Below are 20519 nucleotides of genomic sequence, written 5' to 3' on the forward strand. Positions count from 1 at the left end.
GCAATAGAGACATCACAGAAGAGTGTTGTAACGACTTCTGTTTCAGATATTTATGTCATAAAGGAATATGGGTATATAACTAAAATACATATTAAGTAGGGGACAACAATTCCCCTCAGATTTTAAAATGCAATGAAGAATTTCTTAATTCTATTCTGGGAAAGATGAGCCTCCAAAAATTAAGTTTCATTTATTGATTGATTTTCTATCCCGCCTTTATTATTTTTATAAATAACTCAAGGCAGGGAAAGTACTAATACTCCTTCCTCCGCCTATTTTCCCCACAACAACAACCCTGTGAGGTGGGTTGGGCTGAGAGAGAGGGACTGGCCCAAGGTCACCCAGCCGGCTTTCATGCCTCAGGTGGGACTAGAACTCACTGCCTCCTGGATTCTAGCCCATTGCCTTAACCACTAGACCAAACTGGCTGTCACGAGTACTGATGATGAGCAGCAGGGGGCCCCTATCCAGGGGGGAAAATGCATGCATAGTTTAGAGACTTTGAGCTGTCATTCAAAGAAACCCAGAACAGACCCGCCTTGACTTTTAGGGGTTTTTCTGTCTGGGTTTTCCCAAGCTTCTTCAGTCTGGTAGGATTTTCTGTCTACAATAGCAGTAATAAAACACTACAGACTTCTTCCTCGTCTCAGTGTGGTCCTTGCTTAGTGAGGACACTGGCTCTCATTAACCCTTAGCCTAAAATAAAATCCATTATTTAGAAGGTTAATAGAAACATGTGACTGGGAAAAAACTCCTTTTTAAAAACACATTACCTATTTTTATCAAATACAGTCATTTGTGCTACAAAAGTCTTTTCCCCATCTTCACGGTTGGAAGAATTCCGTTTTCTTCTAGCTGGAAGCTCCTCATTAACATCTGTATTTAAATACAGAAACTGTTACAATATAAACATACACATTTACTAATATAATTCATACTCATGTAGCTGGTGTTTATTATATCGAGTTTGTTCATAAACAGCTGCTTACGGATAATAAAAATAGAAAGCAATGAAAAATTCAAACCATGCCCTTTCTTTAGTATGGAAATCCTTTCTAGGCAGCATAGCTTTAATATGCACAAAAAAAAATTATTAAAACAATTCACATTCTCAATCACATATGCTCTAGATAAAAGATTTCTCAAATACTGACCAAAGCACTTTCATTATTCTTGTTTCAAAATGTCTTACCTGCATATGCTACATGTAACCCATTCTCTTGGGCAGAACAGGTTCTAATCAATATGGAAGCACCAAATTACTTAACTGAATTGAATTTATTATAGCAGTATATTAAACTTTCTCAAACTACCTGCAATAAAATGATTGCATCAAGAACTGAAAACCTTGCCCTCAGGAAGTGGATTATTCTCCATTTATGTCTTTTTCCAAGTTGCTGTTCTCTCCTGTTTGGATTTATAATGTAGAAGGCCAAGGCCAAAAAGGAAAGTAATATAAGCATTAGGTTTTTAAAAATATTTTAATATTCTATTGGCTTTTGTATGACTATAGCAAGTGACTTAGGCTCCTTTGGGGAATGAAAGACGGGTATAAATAAATAGTGATGAGAGATTATTTTATAATCTGGTTTGAAGTATCTTTTACAATTTTCTCCATAAAAGAAACCTTACATAAGGACACATGGGGCTGAGCCAAAAATGAAAGTAGGCAGATAAAACGTACGCATGAAATGTCAGGCAACGAACACCCACATGTTCTAGAACCGGCTCCATCTTTTCATTTGAAGCAAAAACTGGACTAAATGAACAAGTTCTAAATAGACTTCACTCTTACCAATATTTTCATTTGTTTCACCATTTATTATCCCATTAAATTCTCTTCTTCCTGGGCGAGTAACTCTGAATAGTAATGAGTAAGATTTCACCATGTGGCTGTTACTGGGTTCAAACTCATTGCTGGAAACGGCCAAGGATGGAAAGTTGCCTGGCTTTATTTGGTTGGTATCTGGATTCAAGGGTACCTGCTTTTTCCCTGTAGGTACTTGTCTTATTGGACAGCTAACATCCTGTGGGCAAAAATAAGATGATTTGCTGAATACTACAGAGCAAAATCCAGCTGTATTCCAAGACTATCCATTTATTTGTAGTACAGGATTTTACATATTGCCCCAATACAGAATCTGGGTGGTGCACAGCACCTCCAACCTACATTAAAACAAAGCAATAACTAGATGATGTCCCAGAACAACTCACTATGGGCCAAAAAAAGAATGGTTTTCAGGGCCCTCCAAAAAGACAGAAGGACAGGGGGACAATGGCTGGTCCCCCCCGGTGTCAGCATATTCCAGAGAGTGGGGACTATTATCAAAAAGGACTACCTTTTCCTTCTCTTCCCTCCCTAAATGTCTGGACCAGATAGGCAGAATCATGCTTTGAACAATAATTTTTGTGGTTAATTTTTCTATAAAATTAACCACAAAAATTGCGGCCAGGTCAAATACAGAACGAACACACTTTTATGGAATCACTATTTCTACATTGCCTAGTTTGAGCTAGCACACATCTGCAATTATTCCAACAGTTTCAGAAGATTAATATTAGAGACTCACCGCATCTAAAATACACTGTAATAAATAAATAAGCAAACAAGCTTTTAAATGGAAGCCTGAGCACTAGATCCACTATGTCAAATATTGATGAGCAATACAGCCCCACCTTTACACTGTCAGAAAACGTATCTCCATTTTAGCTAAAAGGAGACTACTGCCATGTAGATTTTTCTCCCTTCTAACCATGAACTCTTCTACATTGGCTTTTCATATTTCCAAGCTGAAAAAGGATGAAATAGCACACTGGAGGTATATTCTCAATATTCAAGATAAAAAAGGAGAAAGAAGACTCTTCTCACAAAATAAATTGCTGATTCGTAGTACAGCCACCTGAGGCTGAGCTATGATCCATTTGTAGGTTCTACATCATTTACAAAGTACCAATGGCCAAAATAAAGCTATGAAGTTTGCTTTAACCAGAGCAAAACATTTTCCTAACATAATTACACTGGATTATACATTACGGCGTTCCGTGAGTCATGCTGGCCACATGACCCGGAAGTGTCCTATGGACAACGCCGGCTCCAAGGCTTTGAAACGGAGATGAGCACCGCCCCCTAGAGTCGGACACGACTGGACTTTACGTCAAGGGAAACCTTTACCTTTACCTTATACATTACATTTTAAATTTCAAGTAGTAACCCTATGTCTGAAATTCCTGTACATAACATAATAATCTTGTTGAAATCCTTATTAACTTTACAAAGTGAAATAAATACCATGAGCTGTCATAAGAATGAAATTAATACTTTATAGTCCTGAGAAGCCAACAGCTTTGCTATAGGCACAGAAACGCAGGACAGTAATGATTGAGTATTGCCTAGCGTTCATATCAAAATCAACTTGCAACAGTAATGATTAAGCAGTCCTTCTTTTCTGCTACTTCTGCATCTACTCAGTCATCCAGCATACTACTTTGAGGTTTTACATTCTGGTTCAGAATAGAATATTGTTTAATAACCTACTTTGACAAATTTGCACTTTTTCCAAATAAGTCATCTACATTTATTTTAATTTAGATGCTACAATCGGAGCAATACCAATAAATATACATGGCATCTGTTTTACTTGGTAATATTTCAACTTGCACAGCTGAAGAACGTGGATGGTATTTTGGAACTGATGAGGTAACCAAAATTATATCCACTATCTTTACTAATAAATTAGATGGTAAATGGGAGTAAACCTTAACTGAAGGAAGAAGCAGAAGCCGTAACAATTCCTGCCATACTTAACCCAGTCTCTAATATTCCATTATTTGGATAATACTATTGAGCTTATAACTTTTCAGCTCCAGGATGTCAAGATGAAACTTATTTCCAGGCTTCTGAGGTTTGTCATAAAACTGACGACAAGCCCTCTTACCCCAGGAAGCTGCCACAGTCATAAACTGTATTCTAGATGTGATAATGGATTAGATGTGTGTTAACATAATGAAATTGAACTCTCTTCATCGAGACTGTTAATTCTTGAGGTGTACAAGATCTACATTTGAAGCAGAAAAATTATTTGGATCTAGTATGGTACACTATTCCTGTTGGCACCAAGAATCCATGCCATTCAGTAGTCTCTCAGGGCAGCTGCGCAGTCGTAGGAAATATACGTATGAGTTAAGGAAGAGATAAAGAGATTGTGACATTCCGGAGCTACTGACAGGTACAGTAAGAACACACACTCAGATCAAGCACCTTTCCTACTTCAGACCCAGACACCTCTATTTAGCTAAATTACAGTAGTGCAATCCACTTGGTTGACTCTAATTAGAGTATTTGGAAGGTACAATTGGTCTTGAATACAGTAATTATGACTGTCACCAAAATCTGCATACAGAGAGAATGTGACTGTGACTATATCTATATCTGTATAGTTATGTCACTTTGTTTTGGAGGAAATTTCAAAGCATCGACAATTTTCTTTAAGATTAGTCAAAATGTTATCTTCTCCTATATATACTACTACTACTACTACATCATTGTTTTTACTCTGACCTTTTAACATGTAACTCAAGGTGGTGAACATACCCAATACTCCTGCCACATATTTCCCCCCCAAAATAACCCTGTGAGGTGGGTTGGGCTAGGAGGGAGTGACCAGCCCAAAGTCACCCAGCGGCTTTCATGTCTAAGGGAGGCCTAGAAGTCAGCCTCCTAGTTTCTAGGCTAGCACCTCAACCACTACACCAAACTGGCTCTCTATATGGCCACTTATATTTTAGTTAAACAAATTCCAAGATCCATTTTGTATAACAAATCCTTGGAAATCCTTTTCTAGGGACACTTATCTTGATCATAACAACCTTTCAAAAGTTGATAAGCTTTGTCTCCAGGAAGACCTTTATAGGAAACACTGCTGCTTCTTTCAATTATTTGTTACTTGTAATTTTTAGCATTTAAAATTTGTTGCTTTTTAACTATGTTTTGTGCTTTATCCTCAAAAGGGAAAATTTTTCATGTTTAATTGTTGTGAGACCTTCCAAGCCTGAAGATACAGAAGCTGGTGAAGTTCATCAAACATTCACTCAGTTGCTCATCAATTCTCATAATTCTTCCAGTGTTAAATATTAGGAGGAAATTTCTAACAAACCCTTTCCGACGTGCCAAGGGGTTTAAAGAGCCCTGGTGCCAAAAGGACTAACAAGGACTTTTTGGCCTCTCTTCCATTTTTTTTTTTTTTAAAAAAAAAAAAAACCTTTTTAAAGAGTGTTAAACCACGGGCAGTTGTCAAGACTCAGATCTTTTTATCACTCAGCTCACCAAGCAAGCACTTTTAAAAATTTTTGTAAAAAACTAAACTACATTTAAAAAATCAGCAAAAGGAAAAAGCCATCCATCAAGAATATTAAGCTCAGAGTTTTCATATTAAGTTTTTATTATTTAATATTAAGCTTAGACTTTTAGACAAAATGCATCCTCTCCTTAGAATTCAACTAAATTCCTGAAACAAAATGAAGTAAGACCTAACTAGAACGTATGATTTTATCTAGCAGTAAAATATGAAAAAACAAACAAACCAGTCCTTCAATATGAGATTTCAGTGGTTTAAGAAAAAGGCAACAGTGAAACTTGACAAAGAGAAGAGGAGAAACTTGACAAAACAAACAGCTTACTCATTTGGGCAATTCACAGCTCCTCATAGAGAAACAGCCTAGTTTTAATACAAACTCTTCCTCTACCAACTATAACTTTTGCAAACATAATTGTCTTTTCTATTTTTCTGGTATTTTAATAATGGCTTTCTAGTACTTACTTTTCGTTTTTTGTGGCAAACTTTTACAAGCAATACTTCCAGAGTTACAGAACTTTGTTCATTTTCTGAATTTTGCAATGGCTTATCTAAACAGTCAATAGAAAGAGAAAGATTTAAAATCCTGAAATGGTCAAGAACTGAATTCTGTGTAGTCAAGAAATCTTTGCAGTCAATATTACTGGATGCCTTAGAGATGCACGTCCATCCCCGATAGAAGGCTGTCGTGTCAGTGGGAACAACCTAACATACCTGCCATTTTTGTGCACAGGGATATCTCAAGTAAAGACACATGGTTAAAAAATACGCAGAATTGGACAAACAAAGGAATTTTCTTACTGATGTCTGCCAGCATACATTCTATATCTGCGCTTGACAAAAGAGCATTTCATTTTTAATCACCTTAGTTGCAAAGCCAGACCTTATTCAAATTCTAAAACATCCATTTATTATCCATAAACAGAGTTGCACAGGCATTTTCCATCACTCAGAAATTATTCAAAAGTTTGTATTTTAAAGCACCGAAAAAAGGTCCTATGCAGCCCACAGTACCAACTGGATCCAACTGAAACACAGAGGCTCATGCGTTTTAGATTCAAGGGAACGCTATAGCTTACAATTATTCAATTTCAATCCAGTGTATAACAAATACTTAGTACTCCACAGTAACATAATAGAAGTAAAACCATTAATATTCCCATTAACCTCAAGCTTTACAGCCAATTAGTTAGTCTGACAGACTGAGCATAACATAGTTTAGTACTTTGCAGAACACAATAGTGCTGTCTTAGCCAATTTTTAAAAATCTTTAAAAGTTGATATTCTTATTGTCTTAACAACCCTAACCCTCTGTAACAAATGACATATGTCAATTAAGAGAATAGCATCACAAAGGGAAAAGGGGAAAACTACTTACCATTTTTATGGAAGAAACCAGTAAAGGTGAGATGTAGATGAGCAGACAAACTAAATTAAGAAAATAGAAATTTACTGATTTGTAGATGTGGCATTCTTTTTATAAGTCTTTAGATCATCTATGCACACATAAGGATTTGTTAGTCAAATGTTACATGTTATTCATTAAAACAGCATATATAAAAATAACACAAGCAAAATATGCAAATACTTGTATGAAACACAGCAAGTGTTATAACTAATAATTTCTTCTCCTTTACTAACATAATATTATTCACTGAGAGTTTCAAGGAGTTGGGATTAGATGTACAGATAGTTCTGAATGAGACTGCACTTTTCCTTTGGAAACCAATTTTAATTCCTGCTTCAGGTGTTCTTTGATGGTTGGCTTCACTTGGCACTTCCTCCACATTAAAGAGATTGACCTACCATCAGTCTTTAATTCCTTACTTGCACTGGATTAATAATGCATTCTACCCTAGAATTCTTAAATTGTTGAAGTATTTCTCATGTTTCAAAGTGCAACAGTCATTTTACTGATGACTATCTGCATTTAGATCATGCAATGTGTCCAACTTCAATGCTGACCAAAAGTATTCTGGTCCCAATTCAAAGTGCTCGCTTTAATATTTAAAGCCCTCTACCAGACTAGACAAAACCTGGAAGTTTCACTCACCCTTCTGAGCTGGTAATATAACAAATGGATGGGGAGGACTGGAGTTGCAATGCAAGGTTTCTGAGGGCATTTGTTGAGCAGGCTGCTCTAAACAATATAAGCCAAACTTCCTGACCTGCTTGATGCCTTACATACCTGCCTAAATTGTTTAGGTCATGAATGGAGTCGATTTGAAAGAACAATGACATAAATTTATTTTGTTAAAATATTTATAAACCAAACTAGGTATGTAAAAGCACCACTCAAGGTATCTCACAAGGTTTTAAAATTCAGTTTCGTAAATTGAATTTTACGAAAGGCCATACAGTAGTAAAGCCGCTGAATAGGGAGACAGGGTCAACAGTATTCTAATCAAACATTAGCTTCAACAGCCTCCTGAAATCAAATGATCTTTAACAAGCAGCAAAAACACTGGAGGGGCCAATGTCAAGGCATTCCATAATGTGGTACACTTACTAAAAATAGGCAGGGAGGGCAGTAATTACATGCAAGTTATAATAGAAAAAAGTGACTCAATTGCAACAAACATTTCAGCACTGGTAGAAGTAATTTTATCCTAGCATGACAATAATGACTATGCTGTATATTGCACTACAAAGAAATTTTAATAATCCAATGGTTGTAATTATATGGTTTATTAGCTTTGCTCTGATTTATTTCTAAAAGAAGGGTGCTGTAACACTTCCTGGATATAAAGTATTAATGATTGAAAGCCTTATTTACTGAATTAGGATAAACTGGGGAAAAAGCATTCCCAGCATTTGCTGCACAACTGTCTTTCTTTTCTCAGAATACTCATCAAAACTTGACACTTTCATGTGCTCTATAATACCAATGCTGGTGAATCCCAGAATAAAACCACTGCCAAGAACCATTTTAGCAAATTTCATATGTATTTACTTGTTCAGTGAAATCACTGGCATCCAAAACTTACAAAGTTAATTAATTTAATGTATCTCAGTACTTTAGGCATTTTCTAAACATATAACAACTTACAATACACAGAGAATTTTTATACCATCAAGGAAAATTATCCAAAATTTTAAACGACAAATATGAAACTAATGTCGGTTCCTAAAAACACACAAATTCGCACGGTCACTCATGCCCTAGTCATCTCCCATACAGACTACTGCAATGCGCTCTACATGGGGCTACCCTCAAAGAGCATCCAGAAGCTACAGCTGGTCCAGAATGCAGCTGCATGGGCAATTCTTGGTGCCCCTACATCAGCCTGTTACACCACTGCTTTGCGAGCTGCATTGGGTACCAGTCTGCTTCTGGGTGCAATTCACGGTGTTGGTTATTACCTTAGAAGCCCTTCACAGCATTGGTCCAGGGTACCTGAGGGACCGTCTCATCCCCATTGCATCAACCCGTCCCACCCAACCATGCAGAGAGGGCATGTTATGGACCCTGTCTGTAAGAGAATTCCATCTGGTGGGGTCCAGGAAGCGGGCCTTCTCTGCAGTGGCTCCTGCCCTCTGGAACATCCTTCCCCCAGAGATAAGACATTTCATCTCTTGCGGCCTTCTGAAAACAATTGAAGACCTGGTTCTGCCACCTTGCTTGGGGCGGGAAGGGAAGTAATCACACCTGGAGAAGGTTAGTGCCCTAAAATGGCCCCTTTAAATATACATGAATGATATTCCAACTATTATTGTCATCTGGATTTTATACTGTATTTATGTTTATTATATTTGTATTTATATTTATTTATGGTATTTTAATGCTTTTATCTTTGTTGTAAACTGCCCAGAGTCCCCCTTTGGGGGGAGATGGGCAGTGGCTAAGTTTAATAAATACATAAAATAAATACATCAAGAAAAGCCATTAATTTAAGATGATAGGCTACTTTAGCAATTCTTCACTTGAAGGATTCTATTTTACATGATTCCACCCCCCCCCCCACAAAAAGGTATGTTGTGGACCTATGTCATCCAAGAAAATTGGACTGGAAAATAATTTCATTACACAGAACAATTTACAGCTCTAAGAAATTTACAGTCCTAAGAAAACATGTGTTTGGAAATTACAGACAATGCATATAATGGAGCATCTTTTGTCTTAGAATTCAAAACACTGAGCTGCTTAGCTCCAATCTCATCTAATCTACATACAAGCAAAATTGTGTAAAACTACATGGCTCATTCCCAGAACATTTTTTGCTCCCTAGGAAGCAGTGGTATAGGCATTCTTGGGAAGTAAATCTTCCAGAACAGAAACAATTTTCAGCATTTTTATAGTTTTGTACATCCCTGATACCCTATCCTCCATTTGTCATATTTTTCATTACATAAGCAAATTCTAGGTTGATTTGAATCAAATTCAAATTTCTAAAAACAATAAAAGCTAATAAAAATTAGCAGGAAGTTCTCACTTAACGATGGCCACTGGGACTGCCGGAACTGCTGTAGCTAAGCGGCATGGTCACATGGTTTTTTGACTTAAGACAACGTCACTGAACGATGGAATTTCTGGTCCCAATTAGCATTGTGAAGCAAGGGCTACCTGTATCATTTTTCCTAAAAAAGCTGAGGTACCTAAGCTAAAAAAAATTACGAAGATATGATTGAAGGAAACAACATTCCTTAAAAGAAACAGCAGACATCATAGCAGTGTACACCTATCAATCACAATCACTAAAATGTACTGCCTTCCTAAAAAAATTCATGCTGTGGCAAATAACCAAAGAGAAGTCAGACCAATTTCTGAAAAATAAATAGGTCACTCAACAGGATCCTTCCCTAGTTCCAATAAACTGATTTTTTAATTATATAAGAGTTTCTCTGTTAAATAGGGGACGCGGTGGCGCTGCGGGTTAAACTGCTGAGCTGTCGATCGGAAGGTCGGCGGTTCGAAACCGCGCGGCGGGGTGAGCTCCCGTTGTTAATCCCAGCTCCTGCTTACCTAGCAGTTCGAAAACATGCAAATGTGAGTAGATCAATAGGTACCGCTTCGGCGGGAAGGTAACGGCGTTCCGAGTCGTCATGCTGGCCACATGACCCGGAAGTGTCCTATGGACACCAGCTCCAAGGCTTAGAAACGGAGATGAGCACCGCCCCCTAGAGTCGGACTCGACTGGACTTTACGTCAAGGGAAACCTTTACCTTTACCTTCTCTGTTAAATACTGTATTATTTAAGCAGGATCACATCAAAACAATTTTGAAATATGGCAGTCCCAAACTATGTCAGTGCACTGAGGACAATAAAGTAGCACTTTGAACTGGCCCCAGAGGTCAAGTGAGAGCTAACATAGCTATTTCAGTATGATGTAACATGCTGCTGAACATTTATCTGCAATGTCACAATATTTTTGAACATGCTTTAATGGCAGCGAAACAAAATGCACTGCAGACATCCAGGTGTGATGTAACTGAGACTTCTATTACCATACTCAGGTTTGTCTTTTTGAGGAATAGATACAGATGGTGCATAAGCTAAGCTAAGCAAAAGCAACTCTGGCTATGGTCATCTCCTGGGCATCTATGGACAAGGCTAGCTTTAGCAGGATTCCTGAAATACAAATCTCTGATTTCAAGCAGAGTTCCATCTCATCCAAAGGTATGCATGAAACACACATTTTAAGAAAAATAATGTATTAATATTTTCTTTTTAATAATTACTGCCATGTTCACTTCTATAACAGAATTCTAAGACTCTAAACATTTAAGTTGTTAAAATTGAAGCTTCCATAAATGGGTCTAATAACCAACAGCAGACACAATAGCGTTATTTTTTGATTTAGTAGTCTTCTCACAAATCAATTGACAATTTAAGGATAGAGGAGACAGAAGAGCAGTAGTCAGATTTAAATTTCCAGTGAGTTTGGGACTTCACATGAAGATTAACAATCAGCCTGCAAAACAATTAAACTGATTTGCCACAAAACCATATGCCGGACAATGTATGGTCAATTTTAGAAAACTTTCTAGTGTTTTGACATATTTATTGGCTCAAATTAATCTCTTCAATAAGGTGTTGTGGCAATTAATGATCTGCAACAAAAAATGGAGAAGTGCATTCTCATTTGCAATGTAATCCATGTAAGACTGATCCCAATCCATACAGTGCGGAGTAAGTGGTGATTGGACTACATAATGGAAATCAATGAAATTTCAAAAAATCAATCAGTGGATCCAGCCTGTATACTACCCAGAAACAAATGTCTACAGAAGTCTCCTTCTGCAAATGCAACTCTATTGTTTTATTTCATCTAGTGTTAACTGAGACAACATACTATCAAAATACAAAACACACACATCCCTCTAACATAATTAATTTATGGATATTTTATTATGGGAGAAGCAGATGCAAATTATCTTCATCTACATTACATTTCACTTCCATTTCTGCATGAGTTTTATTGACACAGTATTTAATCTATCATGTATTAATTGCAGTTGAAACATTGCTACTGAAATATATCGGTTGATAAAACAAATGTTACCTTTGCAAGTCGTGTTCTCCCTTTGTTTTCTCTACTTTCGTCAGCATCCCGTCTACTCTGAAAGTTTTCCTGCAATAAAAGTTGGCTTTTGAAATTGCACTGATTTCCATTATGTAGTACAATTTTGTTGCATAAAAGATTTCTTCCAAAAATATCATCCTTCAGGAACCGAGTCCCAGGCATTTTAAAAAAAAGTGAAGTTAGCCACAATTTCATACAGAATGTATGAGGCCCATCCCAGCCATTCCTGTTATTTTAGATTTTTACAATTATTTGTTGAATGCAATTAAATATCAGCATCCATTAAAGTATCACTGAGTGCAAAACACTTAAAAGGTTTTAATTCAAATTCAATTAATTCAAATTAAGTGAGATCTCTGAACACTGCTAAAACTACAGCTGAAGTTCAGTTTCGTATTGACGTATTTACATCACCAAGCTGTCTACCAATCCTCCCTGACTATTTGGGTATAACTAAACCCCCAACAACTTTGAAGTACCCACACCAGCAATTGCAGGTAGCTACATATCCTTATGTAAGCAACACACTCCACTAATCTCAGCATTAATTACCATATGAAAATTACTGGAAACCATGCTACGTTATTTGGTAGGTTGATGCCAATGCTGAGCCACTGAAAACTGAGAAACATTGGCTTCCTATCTAGGAAATTTTGCAATCTATTATAGAACATTATTGAATTGGTCAAGATCTAATAATTTTACTTTTAAATTGTTAATTGAAAGAAAGTGTTAATAATTGGAAGATATTTCCATCATTACATGGAACAGTAGTATTTTCAAACCTTGGAGAAGCTAGCCACTTAAGACAATCATTATCTGCTGGCAAAACCATGATAAGAATTGTGGTTATCTATAAACGAAGGACCAACATAGAAAGCATCACAACTCCTTTTCAGGTTTTATTATTCCTATTACCTTTGCTCTGTAAATGATATATTCAAGCTGAGACTGAAAACATCTGCACAAGACAATAAGACATGCACTTGACATGGGGCTACCCTTGGAAAGTATCTGGAAGCTGCAGCTGGTGCAGAATGTGGTGGCGTAGGCAGTTATGCACGCCTCTAGGCTGTGCATGTAACGCCTTTGCTGCATGAGCTGCATTGGGTGCCAGGATGCTTCTGGGTCCAATTCAAGGTGTTGGTTATGACCTTTAAAGTCCTTCATGGCATGGGCCAAGGTTACCTGAGGAACCATCTTGTCCCAATTACATCAACCTGTCCCATCCGGTCTGGCAGGAAGAGCACGTTACAGACCCCGTTGGCTAAAGAATTTCAGGTGGCAGGGTCGAGGAGAGCCTTTTCTGCTGTTACCCGTGCCCTATGGAACATCTTGCCCCTGGAGATGAGGTTGGCCCCCACTCTTTTGGTGTTCCAGAAGAGCGTCAAGACCTGGCTCCGCCAACTAGTTTGGGGATGCAATAGTGGTAGGCAGCCCTGGGGGGGTGGGGGGGTTTGAAGACGCTCTCTCCACCTTTTTCATTTTTCTTTAACTCTGTATTTTTTGTGGTGGTGGTTTTTATGATTATTTATTTGTAAACCACCCAGATTCAATTCCATATGGAGATGGGGGAGCATGTAAATTTGATAATTAAATAAGACTGAAGTGCAGTACAAAATGCTCCAAACAGCCTTATATCCAGGAAGTCCCCAGCTACAAAGTGGCAACTTTCTGCATCTGCTTTATCAGAATTGATGACATTAAACCAATGATTTTTCACCCTTCTAAAATATTTTTCATGATTATTCATATATATTTTCTTTAAAAAAAATCTAAAATATATCATAATTACTATTTTGAGATGAAGTTGTGAAAAATTATTTGCCCCCTGAAGGCCTGCATATTTTTGCTGCCAAATGTTATAAGAGCTTCACATAGAGCCACTGTTATGTTACTGCTTAAACCTTTTTAAAAATAGCTTATACATTACTTAATACTTATGAAATTATATTTGAGCTTACTGGCATTTTAGCCCTTCTTAGTCATTGTCCTTTTATGTCTTAGGCTACTGCTCTAGATCTGTAAACCGCTTTTTGGTTGCTAGTTTTGAATGTGCTTCCAGAAGACAAGATGATAGGTCATTATTGTCTGAGAAATGGAGAACAGACTTTATTGTTGAAAAGCATCAACAGCATCCCTTTCATAGTATAACGCCCTCACAATGCAGCTTACCATGCTTTCAACACACACAAAAAGAAAAGCCACAGATTAAAAAAAAAAAAGAAAAGCCAAGTAAGGTTAAGATAGTACATAATTATCCTTCTCCTCTTCTGGCCCATGGGGTTCAAACTATCTTATTTCTTGAGGAACTTGAATGATGCTTTTGTCAGAAGCTGCTGAAGAATTCATCACTACAATTATGTGAATAGTTACACCTGGTTTTATGCTCTGGGCAGGAAGAATTTGATTTGAGAACGCTAGAACCTCAAGCCCCCGTCTTCCACAAGAGTGTGGAAATCATTAGTACAGTCTTGCCTCTGAACTACACAGATCCAGACGATTTTCTAGTAACTGAGAAACCTATTCATGAACATGATTAACTTTTAGGAATCCTAGTATGGCGAGAGCTTTCAGCACAGTATGTAGAAATGATCCTTTCTCTGTTTGGCCAAACTTAGTTATCTTGTATAGTCAAATGTGGGAGACTGCCTGAATCAGACTACTTACAAGTTAGTTTCTGATCTATGTCCTGATCAAGTACGGGGAATTAGTTTTACTTTGATCACACTGTATCTGCTTAGAGACCTCCTATATCCTAGCCAAAAGGAAAATAAATTGGATACCAGGATTCTCAGTGTCTAGTTCATTAGTATAATTGTTCACGTCCACTTTGATCAACAGCACACTTATTTTAGAGCTGGTCTTGAGTAACACTTAAAAGTACTGTAAGTGCTGTTTTTTTCCCTACAAGTACATCTAAACTTGTAAATGGCAAATTATTTATACTATTTGAAGAGAAACCAGAGTAACCTTGTGTAACCTAACAATGCATGCAGGGTTTTTGGACAGAATATCCACATATACTTCATCTCTATCCATCCTGGATTATAAAATCACTCAAGTCAAGGTACAGTGGAAAATTTTGTCTTTGAGGGTAGCTAAGGTTCTGATAGTACTGAAACTGTTGAAAACCTCTTTCTAAAGTATCTTACTCAATTTTGTTCATATCAAAATTTGTTCATATCAAAATCTCAAATGACTTGGAAAAACACCAAACCTGCTATTATTTGGGTCTGAGGTAGATCTACAATGCACTGCTTTGCAGCAGATCTAATCTTTTTTTGAAGGTAGGCTTTTACTTTATGTGGTGCAATTTTCCCATATTGTTAATAACTAGAATAAATTCCTGGATGAGATAATTGTAATGGCTGGATCAGGTATCATGATTATTTGAATACCCAGGTCTACTTTGTGTGCCATCCCTCGACCCCAGTGAGATAGTGGAAGGCTGAACTGATGCTTGGGGGTAAATATCTGAAAATAAATTATATTCCATATAAGGTAGAAGTGCTTTTGGTCAAAGGATATGGAAATAATTTATTCTGCATGAGAAAACCTTTCAACTATACAGTCACAGCTGGGAAATGGCTCTAGATCAAGCACTCAGAACAGAGCAGGGGCAAAGATTCTTTCACATACATAAGGGTATGCAGACTATGGCTGGAGACACCATGTTAACCTGAAGTATTTTGGTCACTACCAGGCTAGATTACTATCATATGCTTAATGTAAGGCTATTGTGCAATCACCCCAAAAGCTACAGTTCACCCAGAACTGTAGGTTCCAGCAGGAGCCAAGAGAACTCTTCCATCATCATTCTTTCAACTGTGGCACTTGCCAATTTCTAGATTCAGGTGCTGACTTAAATCCTAAAATATAGAACCAAAAAGCACTTACTGTACTGAAATTTTACAAAAACCCCAACCCACGAGTCAAGGCCTTCTCTCTGTTCCATTGCTATATTCTAACTATAGTGTTTAAAATGTATAAAACTTCTCCATAGGGATTTATAAAGACTCTCCATTTCCAATTTGAGTTCATTGATAAAGAAGTTTTATTTCAGTGAGGGATCTTCTAATTTGACTTATTTTAACTCCATTAATTAACACTTTGCTTTGTTTTTTAAAATCTATAATTTCATTAGCACCATCTTGCATTTACTTCTTTGATGGAATAAAAATAACTTACAAAATCAGTTATATATGTTTTCTTCTAAAACATGGTTAGTTGAAATAATCATTTTCAATATAGATATTTATTGCATTAATTTGTTATAACTCCAATGGGTATTTAAAAACAGCACTTTTAAGGAATACATCAAGAAGTAAATAGCTTTCAAAGAATCCAAAAGCCTACCTATACTATCAAGTTTCCTAGTTTACGAAACCAGAATTTTTATTGGGACCTATGGACAATGAATTAGACTCACGGTACATTGATTTTGTATATGGTAACTGCAGCAAGATTATTGTATGCACAACAATGGAAGAATAATGAAATTCCCATAGTAGAGGACTGGATTGTGAAAATGTCAGAATTCGCAGAAATGGCAAAACTGACCTGTTTGATCAGAGAAAAAAGAACAAAAACTTTTTTGAAAGACTGGAAACCTTATATGAACTTTTTGCTGAAAGAAGAAATGGAATGATGATTTATGGATTTGACAATTAAGACAGACTTGGATTAAATGAGGGGTTGAAGGGACTTGTATAGAGTCTAAGAGGGAGGAGGGACAATAAGATTGTAACTATCTGTTGAAAAGAAGTTGGGAAGTCATTCATATATTTCTTAACTTTAGTTTTTTTCTCTTTTGTTTCTTGCGCTTTATTTCTTTTTATTTCAATTTGTCTTTTATTCCATGAAACAATATGCTACTGTACGGCAGACAATAAGGGACCTTATATAAGTATAAATAAAAATCAGACCTGAGAATCTTTGAAATAATTCAGCAATTCTCCCTAGCAAGTACTTTCAGTATAGAGTGTATACTAACATAATTTACTCCAGAACACAACAAACACAGCTATGTTAATCATGATAAATGAAAAAGGACACACTTTGAAGCACAGAGTGCAATAATTGTGTTACATGCAATACAGGCTGGATACATACTTTGTATATATCAAGACTTACTAATCATGCTTTTTAAAATACTTTCAAAACCGATAATTGTATTAATCTATAGATCACATACTGCACAAATCCAACTTCAAATAAACCAAATTATGGCTCAATGAAATATATGAACCCAGTCTCAATATTGGAAAAAAAAAATACTCCAAGAAATTACATTAGCCTCTAAGAATGGAAACAAAGATTCAGAAGAAAAAAGTCACATAACCATATTCCTTCTATTACAATCCAAGAGCAGCAGTAACTAACAAAGCTTCAGAGTTACACTGAACACTAGAAATTAATCCATAAAACATCTCAGGATTAATCATAGTTAAAACTTCATCTACTTCCCTGCACCAGCAGCCATTAAGTCATGCCCGAATGTGTCTACATAATTTGGTTCAGTCACTGCAGTTTCAAAGTATTGATTCTTAATTTTAAATTGCCACAAATACTTCATTTTAATCACTGACACCTGTTTATTACATGTTTGAAGAATTCACACTGTAGCTTTTTTCCTGCTAAATATATCTCATTACTTCAGACTGTGTCTTCTTACATTATAATCCCTGTAGGGTTTTTTTTTTCATCACTGCCTAACATGTTATCTTATAATGGTATTTAAATGACATTGCACCATTAATGCCATGTGAGTTACAAAGTATCTATAGCTTATCTTACTAATACCATACTGCAAAGATTCTAAAGACAATTTAAACCCACTAAAGTTAGTAAACTAGACTCACTAAAATACAAATAGTTAGGAATATTCTTATTTTAAGAATGCCAGATAAATGTTAAGATGCTTTAAAAAATCAGCCACAATAAGCTGAAGAACAGCAGTAAACTAATGTTATAACATAGGCAAAAAACAATTAAATGAAAAATCCTATTTATTGCTAGTTAGCAAACAGTTTAAATTATTTGTTTTGATAACTGGAATTTTAATAACTTCTTTATCAATATGTCACTGAGACAAATCTCCCAAAACTGTCAGATAAAACATCACACCAAACCAAATCAAGCAATAAATAAATGTCAAGCTTCCTCTAGATAAATGCATGTATCACCAAGTTCATCTCATAACTGAAAATTTTAGTTTCAGCTTCAAAGACAGTTATTAATAAGATACATGACCATGTTTATATTACTATTTTGTCACTTATTGGAAAATAAAGTTTGTTTTAATCACTTAAGTTACCTTTTGATATTTGTTCGGGAGTTTCTGTGGGACATATAAGTGAGAGTTCTATGCAAGAATATTGGCTGCAACAGAAAATGGGAAAAAATCAATCCAGTGCTGACAGAGAATCTATGAAGTTAAAGACAAAGATGAACAGTTACTCACAGCTATAAGATTGCGGGTACGTAGAAATCTATATATTTGTGTTGGTTCTGTGAGGAAAAAATGAAATATTCTTTTACAAAGCAGCTAACCTGATACTTCACTAGCTTTTGTACAAGCACTACAAAATCATATATATATATAACATTCTCACTCATATCAAACCTGTGGAGTCTGTATATACTTTATGAGGTGAATGGGTGCTTTCAAACAGTAACCTAATAAATAACACTTTATTGCAGAGATCAGTTCACACAAAGGTACCACAGTAAATATGCTACTGTACAGCAGACAATAAGGAACCTTAACATACACCAATAACATTCATATGGAAATGGAGCTTACACAGCCTCATATACTGGGACCTGTGGTACAGCAACAGCTGGAGGAGCCAAGTAATGAGCATAAGAAAAAAATAAAAAGCATTCTAAGGACAACTTAAGTAATTTAAACTTTTCAAAACCCTAGCTGGGTTTATAGATCACATCACAGCATAGTCTGTTTAACAAGCATGGTAGCCTAGCTCACACAAGTCACCTAATATGCTATTATATAGGAACTAATCTAAGTTGTTAAATTGTTTTATTAGATTAAGTACTTAGAATTGTTTAGGTTTAAAGACCAGTCAACTAAAAACCAATCTTTCCAAATGTCAGCTACTATATGGCAATCTTACAAGGTATCACACACTGGATACTCACCCATCTATTTAACATGCTACAATTCTCTTTAACAAATTACTTTTTTTGTTTAGTTCATAAATGTGGCTCAAGCTATGTAACCCACTTGTCTTCATTCACTAGTCTATATCTTATTTACAGGATGTTAAAAATGAACTTTTAAGGCTGTATTTTCGGAACGAGTAGTAAATTAAATCGATTACTGTATAAAGACACCTACATTCCCATTTCTTAAGGAGCCCTGCCCTCGAGGGCAGGAAGAAGATACTGGAAACAACACAGTATCGCTTTACAACACCCTCAGCGCCACCCCATCCCTTAGAGAGAGAAAGGGGGACCCAAAACGCAACTCTACCGCGGTGCGCAATCCCACGGCTCCCAAAAGCTATCGGAGTGGGCGTGCGTGCCGCTGGCTCATTAATGAAATGGTTAGCAACGCACGAGTTTCCCCAAAGAGACCTCCCGGACTGACAATCTAGACACAGAAGCAACAGCTTTCCCTCCAGCATCCGCCTCCCGCCCAAAGGATCGCAGGAAGCCCCACACCGTGCCACCAGGGGACCAGCGCGCCTTGCCCCACCGCGCGAGGGGGGGGCCGCCGTGGCCCTTCATCTCCTCCCAACCACAACAGCCCACGCTCACTCTCGAAGGCCTGAAGGAAGAGCTCGTGGTCAGCCTGGATCTGCTCCATCTTCGGCTTTTTTACTGGGGGGAGGGCCGCCGCCGAACCGGCCGCCGCGGAAGACGCCGACGAACCCCCGCCGCCGCCGGAATAACTGCTGCTGCCTCCACCGCCGCCCCCAACAGCGCCGCCGGATTTGCCGCCCGGCGCAGCGGCTGAGGTAAAGCCGCCGAAGCCCCCACCAGCGCCTCCGCCCGTGGCGGTGGCAGCAACAGCGCCTCCCCCTCCGCTCGGAGCACCTGAGCTGGGCCCCGCGTTGCCGCCGCCGCCGCCGCCGCCGTGCTTTTGAGGAGCCATGAGGCCTTTCCTCCGGGGCGGGAGCTCGACGGCAGGTGCAGACCGACAGCAAGAGGGGAAAGGGCGCAGGACCACTCGCAAGGTGAGGCGAGGAGGAAGTGGAAGCGCTTCAACTCCTCGGAGTCCCCCCGCTCGGTTCCCCTCAAGCGCCCTCTCTGCCCAGCCAAACCCGACGGCGCTGCCGCCGCCACTCCCGCCCCCTCCGCCGCCTTCCTATTGGCTTCTGCGATGGCGCCGTAACGCCTTATTGGCCGACGGAGATCCCGCCCAGCCGTGACGGCAGAATGATTCTGCAAGAGTTTGGTTGGACCGCGCACTTCACCGCCGGGAGCTTCCCTTTCCCCCCTCCCCCTCATTCTTCCTTTGAACTGAATTCGCGGGAAAATGAAGCTGCTCCTTCTTCCTCCCCGCCTCCGGAGTGCATGACGGGAGAGAACGCGACTGAAGGTCTAGGTCACTCTTTTTCGGACCAGCGACTCATGTCGGATTGCTGAGGGAATCGGCTGCGACCTGTAAACTCG

The 20519-nt window shown here is 37.9% G+C and overlaps 1 protein-coding gene across 2 annotated transcripts in view; it reads right to left on the reverse strand.

Moving 5' to 3' along the window:
- SUZ12 (SUZ12 polycomb repressive complex 2 subunit) overlaps positions 1–20163 on the reverse strand; it is a 37335-nt gene extending 17172 nt beyond the window's left edge. The window contains exons 1-8 of one of the 2 annotated variants that reach the window (XM_063293579.1): positions 19662–20163; positions 18343–18389; positions 18196–18260; positions 11856–11924; positions 6730–6779; positions 5817–5902; positions 1796–2027; positions 774–876 (exon numbers count right to left, since the gene is read on the reverse strand). In XM_063293579.1, coding sequence (XP_063149649.1) covers positions 774–876; positions 1796–2027; positions 5817–5902; positions 6730–6779; positions 11856–11924; positions 18196–18260; positions 18343–18389; positions 19662–19998 — 989 coding nt within the window. In that variant the 5' untranslated portion in view covers positions 19999–20163. The remainder of the gene's footprint in view (positions 1–773; positions 877–1795; positions 2028–5816; positions 5903–6729; positions 6780–11855; positions 11925–18195; positions 18261–18342; positions 18390–19661) is intronic. The other variant, XM_063293581.1, reaches the window with a different exon arrangement.
- Positions 20164–20519: the final 356 nt, after the last annotated feature.

This window comes from Candoia aspera, chromosome 2 (assembly GCF_035149785.1).
Source record: "Candoia aspera isolate rCanAsp1 chromosome 2, rCanAsp1.hap2, whole genome shotgun sequence".
NCBI classification, from domain to species: Eukaryota; Metazoa; Chordata; class Lepidosauria; order Squamata; family Boidae; genus Candoia; species Candoia aspera.